General features: G+C 41.0%; 1 protein-coding gene across 2 annotated transcripts in view; it reads right to left on the bottom strand.

Annotated features, from left to right (window-relative positions):
• LOC107594115 (zinc finger and BTB domain-containing protein 46-like) overlaps positions 1-12,216 on the bottom strand; it is a 66,428-nt gene that overhangs the window by 41,112 nt on the left and 13,100 nt on the right. For both annotated transcript variants that reach the window (XM_016284064.1, XM_016284070.1), the window contains exon 2: positions 4,955-5,956. In XM_016284064.1, the coding sequence (XP_016139550.1) occupies positions 4,955-5,921 (967 nt within the window). In that variant the 5' untranslated portion in view covers positions 5,922-5,956. The remainder of the gene's footprint in view (positions 1-4,954; positions 5,957-12,216) is intronic.

The following is a 12,216-nucleotide window of genomic DNA, read 5'->3' on the forward strand; positions in this document are numbered from 1 at the left end:
GATGGTATCGATTGTACCTTACCAATTCGAGCTGGAGTCTGATGATGAAACGGTTGAACTGGCTGATCGACAAGAGACTGATTCGCAAGCACGACTGGAGCAGGACGTTTCTCAGTGGTAAATGTCAAGTGTTAACAAGTTTGTGGTAATTATAAGATGTGATAAAACAAATTTACTCTCACGGCGTAGGATACAGCGTCTTCTTGACATGATGTTAACCACACGGAAATTGTACTGTTTGTGGGCGGGCAAGTTGGCGAAGTAGAACGTGGGCAGACATTATGCAAATGTGTTACTTCGTGACATAGAGCCGTAACAGAATAAGATTAGAATTCCTGACGACTCGTTTAGGCGATTGCGAGCTTACTCTTTTTTGATAGACAATAACTTTATTTATCGTGCACTGTCGGCTTCACAACTTTGCAGATAGTTTATGTTCACATACAGCTACATGACACACTGCATGAAAGGTAATATTCGAAAAGGCATAATAGGGGCACTTTAACTTTTCACATGTTCCGGTCTTTATTTAATGCTGCTGATAACCAAGCATGTAACTATATGCCTTCAGGCTTGTTTTTACAATGAAACAGACAAGAAAAACGAAACAGATCAGAGACATATATCTTTATTATTAACCAACTATCCCATACTATAATTAAATGTAAGACAATACAAGCATGTCGCATTTTCAGTGTTCCCACAATATGGCACTATTAGCAGATATGAGCGTAAACTCTTCTATGGTCAGTTTTATTTTTCGACTCAACTACTGTCTGAGAAATAGTTTGAAGGGAATTTTGCTGTTGTATTAGCTAAACTAACTTGCTAGCTATATAAATAAAACATCCATTTTAATGCCATAGACATTTTAGGGTAACTCTACTGCACCCTTGTTCCTGTGCTGGCTAAACATCGGCATGTCTGGCTGCGTTCCACTTCATTTTTATGTCCTTCTCTCGCTAACTTCCCTCCATCTCATTGATTCGGATGTACGTCATTAATTACGCTGCACAAGACAAGTGCCCACTACTGGCGGAAATCGGCTGAATTGGAATGTCCTAAGCCCTTGATCACTTGGAATCTGCTATGGACTTGATATATTATTTACATTTTTGCCTTATGAATTTGTTTGGTGAAGCATTATATACATATATAGGTATGACTGGGCTACTTTATATATTTTAAAAAATGTATGCAAATGTCATAGAGTTGTTGGGGTGGGGGTAAATTAAAAGTGATCTGCTGTGATGTCACAAACGCGTTGCATTGTGGTTTATGGAGTGGCCTGAAGTGTACATATGAAATAGACTCATTCCGTATAATCTTCAGGGTCTGTCCATATATAAATTTGGCAAAATTTGGATGAATAAATCAAAACTGCCCCATATGGATGTTAATGTTATCTAAAAAGAATCACCTAGCATATCCTGGTCTAACCTGTAGAAGTGTAGATCTCATTTAAACTTAGCAGAATGCAACAAACAAAATGTTTGAAACCATATTGATTGTAATATTGTGATGTTTCCTGAAAGTTTGGGAATCTGCATTCCAAGACATATGCCCATTATAACACCTACATATTCTGCATCCAGTTTCAACACCTGCAAACATCTGCTAAACATCCAATGTGACCTCACATCCCCTCTCTAGAACTGTGATGGCTTGATGCCTCATGTTTGCCAGCGGTGAGTAAGACGCTCTGAAAGAGAATGTCCATTCAACAGACGCCTGAACAAAGGTGCAGTGAAACTTAAGGACATGTGCAAAGAATAACTATGCAAAAGAGTCCCTATAGCATGATCTGACTCTTATCTTACAACATTCATGCAGAAAACAGTATCAATAAGGCGATTAGGATAATATTTTAGCAGATGAGAGAAACAGCTAGAAGCTTTAAACAATAGTCTGACTGTCTTTTTGGTCTTGGCTGCCTAATCATGTTAAAAACCATATCCTCTTTCTCTCTCTCTCTCTCTCACACACACACACACACACACACTTTACAAAGTGCAGGTTGAGAAATATCCTGCTCCTAGCCAGAAATCCATACCAGAAGCATGGTAATTTAGATATACAGTTCTATAAACATGCCAACCACCAATTACAAGCTTCTTAAAACCATTAGTCTGTGCACAATGCAACTTGGACATCAGCATCCTGAGATCCCATTTAGTGCTGTCAGCAAGCAGCACCCTTAACCATGCAAATCATTAGACCTGCAACTAGACACTTTCTGTACCCTTTAACCAAATCTGAGACAACTCTACCTGGTGACTGGACCTCAACATGGACATGGACTGCATGGAAGCAGAAATCACTTATGAGGGCATTTAGAGAGTCCTACTAATTACTAAAGCTCTGAAGCTTCTATTCATGCTCTCTTAATAGCCGCGTTTCCACTGTCGGGCCAAAAGTGGGTGTGCTAGTGCGTGCCAGGGCCAGTCGGGTTTCCACTGTCACTTCTGGGGCTTGATGGTGCCTGGTCGGTGCTTCCTCAGGGCCAACGGCCCGGGTTTTTTGGCCCGATGAAAACCTTGGGCCAAAGCGGGCCAGCTAGGGCTAAAGGAGTGGTTATGAACAAAGGCGGAGTTTCTCTGCAGTCTGGAGAGCGTCAGCGCCGCGGATCATTTCATAAAGTTAACATATAACACCAGCATTAAAGACTTTTAAAATAATTTTAGTTCTAAACTCACTTTTAGACAGCAGCGAGTGTTTGAAATAGCTTGATCCGATGTGTATTATGATCACCATACAAGGCAGAAATATTTATAGAGGCGTGTAAAGGGCGGGTTTTAGTAAAGCGCAGCGGAGCTTCTGGCCCGACGGTGGAAATGCAGCATGATTTTGGCCTCAGTGCTACAGGTTCGAGGCTATTAGCCCGGCCCGTTTAAAGCACTGGCTCGCACTGGCCCGACAGTGGAAAAGCGGCTAATGAGACTTAAACATGCTCATGTTACATATAACAGGTGGATGATAAAATACACAAAAATAAATAAGCATTGTTTATCCTGTTAGATTTAAATAAACAAAGCATCCTGGCCACTGCAGCCACTCTCATAGGTTTTGGACAAACCTGTCTGTCTAAACACCTCAAGAATCCACCAATTCAGTAGGAAAATTACAGCTGAGTCCAAAACCCAGAGCAGGACATGAGGGCTTTCATAACATGTCCTCTTTTTCTCACCCTGATCTGACTCGTCCAAGCCTGAGCCTGTTTTGTGTACCAAGCAATATTCTCATCTTCACTGAGCATTGAGATACGGCCCATATTATCAAATGTCATCCAAAGCAATTGACCGTTTTGCAAATCCTTGGCTCCTTAGCAGAGTTTTACACACGGTTAATAGGGATGATTTTAGATTTGAAAATGTTTCGATTCCATTTAGAACGTAATTAAATTGACCTCAAAAGCTTGACTAGCACATTAGCTTGGCTTATAAGGGCCAGTGCATGAGGAATGCAAATGTGCACTATTTCTGTTGCACACAAAGGAACGGGCGTGACTTTTGTAAGCATGTGTGTACGCAGTACAGTGAGCCGGTATGTATTTAGATGTGTGGAGTCTTGCACTTGATATTTCATCTGTGGGGTTGGGTCAGCGAGTGCAGTTATTTCTGTTGGAGATGCAGGTAGCAGGGCTGGCAAACAGAGAGGATGAGACAGTGCCTCGAGAGTTAAGTAGGTAAACTCTCGCTAAGCTGATGCAGATCTCCGCGTATTCCCCTCCCTCTCTCCTTCACTTTATCCCTTCTTTTCCACACTTCAGAAGACCTTGGGGCACCCCCCATCCCAACACACTTGCACACACACATACAATTTAATCCTCATACCGCCACCAAGGTCAATTCAATTATCCTGTTTTCTTAAAGTGTGTGTGTGCCCATTTCACAGTCGGGCTGCACAAATACACTAGAGATTAGAGCTGCCACACTTTTAATGATCTACATACCTATAAGCAACAGTATCCGAGACAGGTAGGGCCTCATCCCCGCTTGCTAGCGTGATCTGTTCCTCAGCATGGATTTTGTTTTTAGGTTGATGAGGCTGCCTTGCGTCCCATGTGTCTTTCCGATATTAATGAGGAAATTAGATTTTTCAACCCCAAATTCCCCACCTCAATCTGTAGTTTGTCATGCTGCTATACTATCAGTGTTACAACAATAATTGTCATCTTCATCAGAGTTCTATTTCTATCTGGATTTGAATTATACAATCAAACATGGTGGCAAAGTATTCCAGAAGAGTTCACTCTCACGGGATCCACGAGGCAGTGCTTGCTAAGTAGGTGCTAAAGGTGCGTCCGAAATTGTATACCGTCTAGGTACTACAAAGAGAAACTTTGTCACTGTTAAAAAGTATAGTCCACATAGTATGAATGTAATCCGGACATACTACATCCACCACCTACGCCGTCAGCTGTCTTGCTTCACTGCCATTCACAACCCCTCTCCTGTAGCCTCATGGGATAGTAAAGTGTCCATTGGATGTGTACTTTAGAATCTCGCCGGAAGTAATAGGTCATCTGGGTACTTTTCTCCTACAGTTTCATGAATACCAGGATTCGGAGATACAACCTATTTCATGTACTTTTCACCTACTGTATCAGGGACGGGCAACTCCAGTCCTTGGGACTCCGGTTATGGAGGGCCACTGTCCTGCAGAGTTTAGCTCCATCCCAAATCATACATAGCTGAAATTTCTAACCAAAGTCTTCAGGGTTACTAGTAAATTAAGTGTGCTTGATTTGAGTGGCCCTTCATATCCGGAGTTGCCCATTTTTGTACTATATAGCAGGGAAGTACGCATATTCATTCTGTTCTGCAAGACCAAACATCCTCTGATGAAAGGTCAACAGTCGGCTCAATGATGTTGCAAAATGTTTCCCAGTTGCATAATGTGATATGATGACACTATAAAGCAAGCAATAAAGCAACCAATATAGTAATCCTACCTGGAATGTCCTGGTTGCTGTAGCTCCAGCCAGGATTGGAGACCATGGATGGTAGCGGCGATGCCGTCCGACTGTCCCCTTCATTCTGTTGGGTTATGTGCCTGACTGTGTCCTTGTTCTTGCGGTTTTTCCTGCGGCCCGAGCCTGGGGGTTGCCAGCCCCCCTCTCCTCTTCCACCTTGCTCTCCAGGCATACCTTGTGCCCCTCGGCCAGCCCCATCTTGCAGATTGGAGGGGGAGACCTGCTCCTCTTTGACCTGGACAGAACGGTAATCAGCAGGCCACAAAGGCTGCAAACAAGCATCCTCCTGGCTCTCATGGCTTTTGGGTTCCTGGTCCTCTTTTCCATAGTTGCTACTGCCTTCGTGGCAGCTAGCGATGGCTGAGTCTCCAGATGAATTTGCCGGGCTGGTGCGTCTGGCCAACCACGGCGAGGAACTGCGGGCCGAGATCATGGACGCCAGTGCCTCCGAAGCTCCACCCACACCAGGCCCAGCCCCGCCTCCCATAGAGCTCACCACATTGCCCATCTCAATATCCGCAAGTTCGTCTGCAAGCTCGGAGCGAATGCTGATGTCTAACGCTGCCTTGATGAAGCCGTGACACGCCTGCACTATGTCGGTCATCTGCAGATAGCTGGCAGCCGACATCACTTCAATCACATTCTTGCTAGTGAGTGCCAAGTGGGCGGAGTACATGAAGTCAAGGATGGTTTTGAAGCCTTGGGCTGTGACGATGTCCAGGTGCGTGATGGTGGCCTGCTGCTCTGAGCTCTTCTTTACCTGGCAGTAAAGTGTCTTGAAGTAGCGGCTGCTGCCCAGCAACACGTTCTTGTGCGCCTTGAAGATCTTGCCCTCCACGATCAAACACACGTCGCACAGGATGCCATGCTGCCGCTGCTCGTTCAGCTCCCGCAGGAGCTGCCGGTAGTGCGACGTGATCTCCATGTCTTCCTTCCGGTTATTCATTGGACTAACGGGTGGCTGCTTCTCCTAAACAGAGTCTGGAGGAGGACAACACACCCTGGTTAGTACAGTTGCTGTAGATGCAAGAAACAGACCACAAGATCCTGCTTAAAGAGAGAAAAAGTATGTTTGGAACAAAATACTAGCTTACACTAATAGTAGGCTACTGTTGGCATTATTAAACAGTTGGCATTATTAAACAATAAACATTTTAAAAAGTAGTATGCCACATTGTTGTCACACATCATGACCACATTATGTTCCATGTGAGTGCCATCCAGTTATTATTATCAATAAAAACTATTACTTTGCATTTTGCGATTTAAGACTTAAGGAAATGTACTTCAAAAGAACAGAATATTATTTTCGGTATAATGTTGATTACCAGAGAAAATAATTTTGACTTGACAAAAATGCATACAGTAACTTGCACTGGAAGTGCCAGGTTCTAGAGGGTTTAAGAAACAAAATACGAAGGTCATATTTTTGTTAAGGCACTTACATTCAATTAAAAAAAACGGTATTATTTGAGCTGTAAAGTTGTTTAAATTGGGTCGTGTATAAAATTATTTTCTGCTGTAATCAACATTATACAGCAAACTCTATTTTGATTGAGCTTGTGTTGACAGGTCCAACAAACAACAGCTAGCAACTGCCAGTTAATTTGTCACATTAGAAATGTAACATAAAACTGAGTGCCTTACATTGTGGGATACAGTATTGTGCGCAGTGTGTTATGTTGTTTGTTGCACATTTGGGCAGTCCAGATATTCTATAAATACTGTGCACAGCATACATACTACTGCAGAAATAGTACAGTAATGCTATTATGCCAATCCAAACACAGCCAATGACTGAGAATGAGGCCCAGATTAATACAGTACATGTAAATCATCCTGTCTGGACACAATGATTAAAATCATCTTAAAGCAACAAATACAATACCATGTATACACACATATATAAATGCAATCCAGACAATTTTTGACAGTTTTTCTGAGATTTACCCCATGCTTCCCCCACCTTCCCAGCTGAGTGTGTCTCGTGTTTATAGTTTCTCTCTCTTTCCTCTGTGCACATTCAAGAACAATGCAATGCCTCATCTAGCTCTCCTCCCCCTCTCTCTATCTTAATGATTATAGCAGAGATGCTCAGGTGTTCACTGTTCAACCCTTTAATCATGATGTTTTTCTCTGTTCGCTTTATTAGCTGCCAAATAAAATCACCCAGTGAGTGTGTAAAGCACTTTAACACAATCACCGCCTCTCCTCTTCTCACTTTTGTCTTTTTTGCTACTAAATTGTTTCATTTAATTACCATTTTGTGAGTTAGTTGAATAATAAAGTGGAAAATGGAGCTGCCAAACAGATAATTCATTTTTAGTGAGGAAAGGTGATTGCTGTAGCCCAGCAGACAACCAGCCTCAAGCCATCAGAGCTGGCCAATACATGTCACCACTTTCAGAATGGCATTTTAGTGACATTTAGTGCTTAAATGATTTTTACGGAGATAAAAGACCTCAGTAATAACAACTCAAAGCTATGGTCAATTTCTTCTGTCAGGTTTTGTGCTGGTAGGCGTCTTTTATGAAGGCAGGTTTTCGGTGATGAGTGAGAATTTCTAGATTTTGATGCTGCGCTCCATGAAAAAGCAATTCTTCACTTGATTTAATATCAATCTTAAGATTCTTCGAAATGCAAAAGAGATTACCAGCAATGTCAGGGACTGTCAAAAGTCACACTACTTAACCATTTTAAAGTTGTTTTTGCACACAAAATTGGAAACCTTAAAATTAAGCATCTAGTTCCTGATTTTGAGGCCCATGTGCAATCTGTGCCCATAGAACTCTGCGGGTTTCCGCAGAATTGTGTTTTTTGTTTATTAAATATTTCGTATAATGTGATTATGCTGTCGGCTATCATAACAGTGAAGTAGTCTCAACTCAATTTTTAACCAGTTTTAACCATTTCACCAAATCTATTTCACACAATTTGACAGATTTCCCCCCAAAGGATTGCAAAAAATAGTCTGCAGTTTCCTGGGCCTCCAAGGGTCTAAAAGGGTTGGTAATAAATTGGGAAAAAAACATTTTAACTATTATTATTTTTACAATTATTGTGCATAATGGCTGTAGCCTGCAATGTGTCCAAGTCACCGTTACCAATTTAATAATGTCATGTTCAAACTAGTGATGACAGTTTGAGCAATTTCTGAGAAGTTGGTGTAACAAGCAACCATATAGGTTTTATACAACAATTCGATACACAAGAGGTTCATATTGAGCAACTTACATTTTACATTTTAGGTTCACCCATAGACTGATTCATGAGTAGATGTCTGAACTAGTATCTCTTACTAACCATGATTTCACTGACACTCACTGAGATGCAACTTCCTACATCAGAGATGCACACACACACACACACACACACACACACACACACAGATATTCCCAATAGGCTACTCTTCCCCACTAGCATCCTCTATGAGCAGCACAGAAGCCATCCTGGTTGGGGCTAAATCGCAGGGACGTGGAGTGTTACCAAATGGGGCCATGATTTGTTTTGTGAGCGTTCAGGCTGTCAACTCGCATCGGCCTGACTGCATCATGACAGCTCCCGTTCACTATAGTGACAGCAGCGTTTGCTGCGGGGCCGGCACACTTCAGGTCATGTTTAGGAAAGTTCCTCTCAACCTGATGGCTTGTAAGATCAAATCAATCCTCTGCCTCTCCCATGTCCACTTGTACAAATATACCTTACTTGGAAGACTGAAAGAAGAAGAGACTGACATTGACAACTGACTTTTCCCCCCCTTTTTAATAGTTTTAAGTTAGCCTCCAACTGCTTTGCTTGAGGCTTTTTTGATTTGATTGCCTATAATGCAGTCGTTCAACTCATTCTAAAGAACAACAACTGAACAATGTTATCGATTTAAAGGGATATAGTTCACCTAAAAACGTGATTCACTTTTTCTCACACAAAGCTATCGTATGGCTTCAGAAGACTTGTAATATGAGTCATATAAACCAATTTATGATACTTTTATGGTGCTTTTTGTCCTTTATATTAATCTTTCCTTTTGTGTTCCATATAAGAAAGAAAATTCAAACTTTTTTGGAACAAAAAAGGTCCAAAAGCTGTCACTGGGGTGGAACCTTTTCAAATTGTATACCTTTGTACCTCATTTATCCCTAAAGGATGCATATTACTACCTTAAAGGTACAAATTAGCACCTAAATGGTAACATCTTAGCACTTACATGGTGCAATTTAGTACTTTTTGAAAGGGTACCACCCTAGTGGCTTTTGGCTTTTTTTCTGAGAGTGTAAAGGTGACAGAATTGTTGTATGAACTATCCCTTTAACATCAGATAATCTTTTCATCTATTCCCTTTTAACCCCTAAGACCAATTTATTTTTCTCTGACAATGAGTAGTAACCGCTCAGTAAATAATGGCACTTTGCACCCCAGACTCCCCAAATTAGTCAGTTCTTTTCATGTGACAACTCAAAACTACTTCAACTGCGCAACCAACAATGAATATTAATATCTCTTCGTTGGCCAACTGAGTTGCATGGCAATCTGGGAAATCAAGTGCAAAACAACAATAAACATAAACAACACAACTGACAGACGTGTGACACAGCTAAACACTGAATGAGTGCAGTCGGACTAATCAGATTTTCTGCTTCACTGGAACAAGAAGCATCCGAAGCTTGTTAGACAAAAAGAAAGAGTGTAAAAAGAGAGATGCATAATAGACAGCAGGTTCACATAAACTTGGTGAGCCATACGGAGCGCAAGTGCAGGTGCAGGTGCAAGACCATTTTTTACATTTCATATTTTGGGAAAGGCTATATGCACGAGCAATATTTTGAGATGTTAAATATTTGGCCATCAAAGCCCATTGCAATAACCAACAAATTAAAGAGTTTAAATTAATGCATGCTTTTGTTTTACAAGTGAAACAGGACATTTAATGTCGAAACAGTCTTGATTTTATACTTCTGAAATTGATTGGATTGTGAAAAGTGGTCTTGATGTGACTGGTGAAATAATGTGCACAGATTTGTCATTCACAACATGACCAGAAACTTAATAGGGTCAATTTTGATGTTGACTTTAAAAAAAGGATTTTCACTCTCCAAAAGTAGGCTGATGGCTTTAAATGAAACTCTCTGACTGCATTCAATTACAGTGAAATTGTCAGAAAAAAATCCCTGTGAAACTATATCATCTAACAGTGTTGTTCAGATGATTATACATGATTGGAAGCAATTGCTTTAATAAGGGTTGATAACCACTATCCATCAATGTTTCAACACCAGGAGCACAACATCATGATATTATCTACCCTATCTTACATCGCAGCTACCGAGTTCACAGTTAGCCTAACTGCAGCCCAGCTTTTGTCCACACCAAAATAGAAGGTGTAAGAAGTTGTAGTAGTAAGATTAAGGTTAGGGTTAGGCCTGTAATGGGATTGGAGGGAAGAAATGTGCAAAGAATGGAGGCCACAGCAGCCTAAGTCTCTGAGGATAGAGTGTTAAAGAGTACCACCACCGCTTACAGTTCCTGTCACAAGCAAACCCTCAGATCTGGAGTGACTGTGTTCCTCCGGCCAAGTAAACACACACACACACACACACACTTTAACACGAACACCCAGGCATATATGTCTATGTATGCTCTTCCTTATTTTTGTTGAGGTGGTTCTGATATTCTTGGATGGGACGGGGGAAACAAAGCCATCTTTCTTTCTTTTCCGTTTCGTTTCTGTTCATGATGGTGGGAAGGACGGTCATGACATACGAGGAGGTGGCAGAAATAGGAAGGGTGGGAGGAAGAAGGAGACAGCGAGCACTCTGAGGGTGTAAGTCATGTATGTGTCAGTGTGTTTCTCAGACAGCCAGTAATTTTAAACCACTCAACTGGACATCAGGGCCATTATCCGAGGGGTTAATCCCCAATTTCACAGAGCTGTGAAACAAAAATTTCAAAGTTTGTTCCACTTTCACAGGCAAAGCGGAACAAAAAGGGTGCAGGCCTTAAAAAAAATAGCAGAAAACGCAGGCTATGCTACAACAGTAGCCAACATACAAAAAAAAAAAAAAAATAGTTCATAAGAGTTCATGAAAGTTTTATGATGGCTTCACGAAGCTCAGCTGCTGCATTTTAAGTCATAAAACAGCTAAATTTAATCAGGGAAAGGCTACAAGCATACCCTTAAATTGGCTTTCCAGCTGGTGGTAAAATCATTAACTGACTGAAGAAACAGCTGTTTTAATGAGGTCTGACCGTGACAAAAAAAAATAAGTAAATGACTCATTAAATGAGGAGTATTGGTATTAAAAGATTAGCCAAATAAAACAAAATAAACAGAAAATGAGAATTAAGCACAGCTAAATATGGTTACGGGTGCTACGCTCGGCTCTTTTAAAACACCTAGAAGAAAAAAAAATGCAGTGTTACGACAAATACAAAGATAAATGAGCTGAGGATAAAAGGTGGATGCATTTAGTCTCACTATTTATAACTATTAGGGTAGCAATATAAATAGACAAAAAAAAGGTGTTTTGGCTTTGATGCACTGCATTGACATGATACTAGATGGTTACAGCTATTTATAATATTCATTAATAAGATATTAACACATATAAAGCTTAACATGAATTGCTGATAAGGTTTATGTTAAAATATAAATATATATTAAAACACATAAACCAAAGATGATCTGTATTAGTAACATATAGTAACATAGATCTGTACAATGCAACAATGTTTAATATTAAAGGTGGGGTATGTATTTTTTCAAAAACGCTTTAGAAAACTGAGTCGGGCCGAGTACCAAAACAAACTTGTTATCAATCAGCAGTAAGGGGCGTGTCTACTCATGATGTGGAGGAGAGAGCGCTCAGTGCTGAGGATAAAAGGAACAAACAGGAAGTTGGATCCACTTCCTGTTTGTTGCTGCCGTGTGGTTTGAGTTTGAGCTCCGTCAAGTTGTGCACAGGACAGACATTAGCCGAGCCGAGCGACGACAGAAAGATAGAGATGGCCAGGGTGCGAACTACGGGGGAGCTAGGGGGAGCTCGGCTCCCCTTAATAAGACATGGGCTCCCCTGAAAACGTGATTTGTGAAATTTTGGGGGGTCTCAAAAATATTGACAATGTGTTATTTTGACGTGCAATTTCAGTTTTGTGTAATGTGGTCATCGTGGATTATTATGTGTAAAATTGCAAAAATATCATTCATTCATGCATGACGGCGATTTAAACCTAATTCACTTCAATAA

The sequence above is a fragment of the Sinocyclocheilus grahami genome, unplaced genomic scaffold, assembly GCF_001515645.1.
Source record: "Sinocyclocheilus grahami isolate Dianchi unplaced genomic scaffold, SAMN03320097.WGS_v1.1 scaffold10.1, whole genome shotgun sequence".
Taxonomy (NCBI): Eukaryota; Metazoa; Chordata; class Actinopteri; order Cypriniformes; family Cyprinidae; genus Sinocyclocheilus; species Sinocyclocheilus grahami.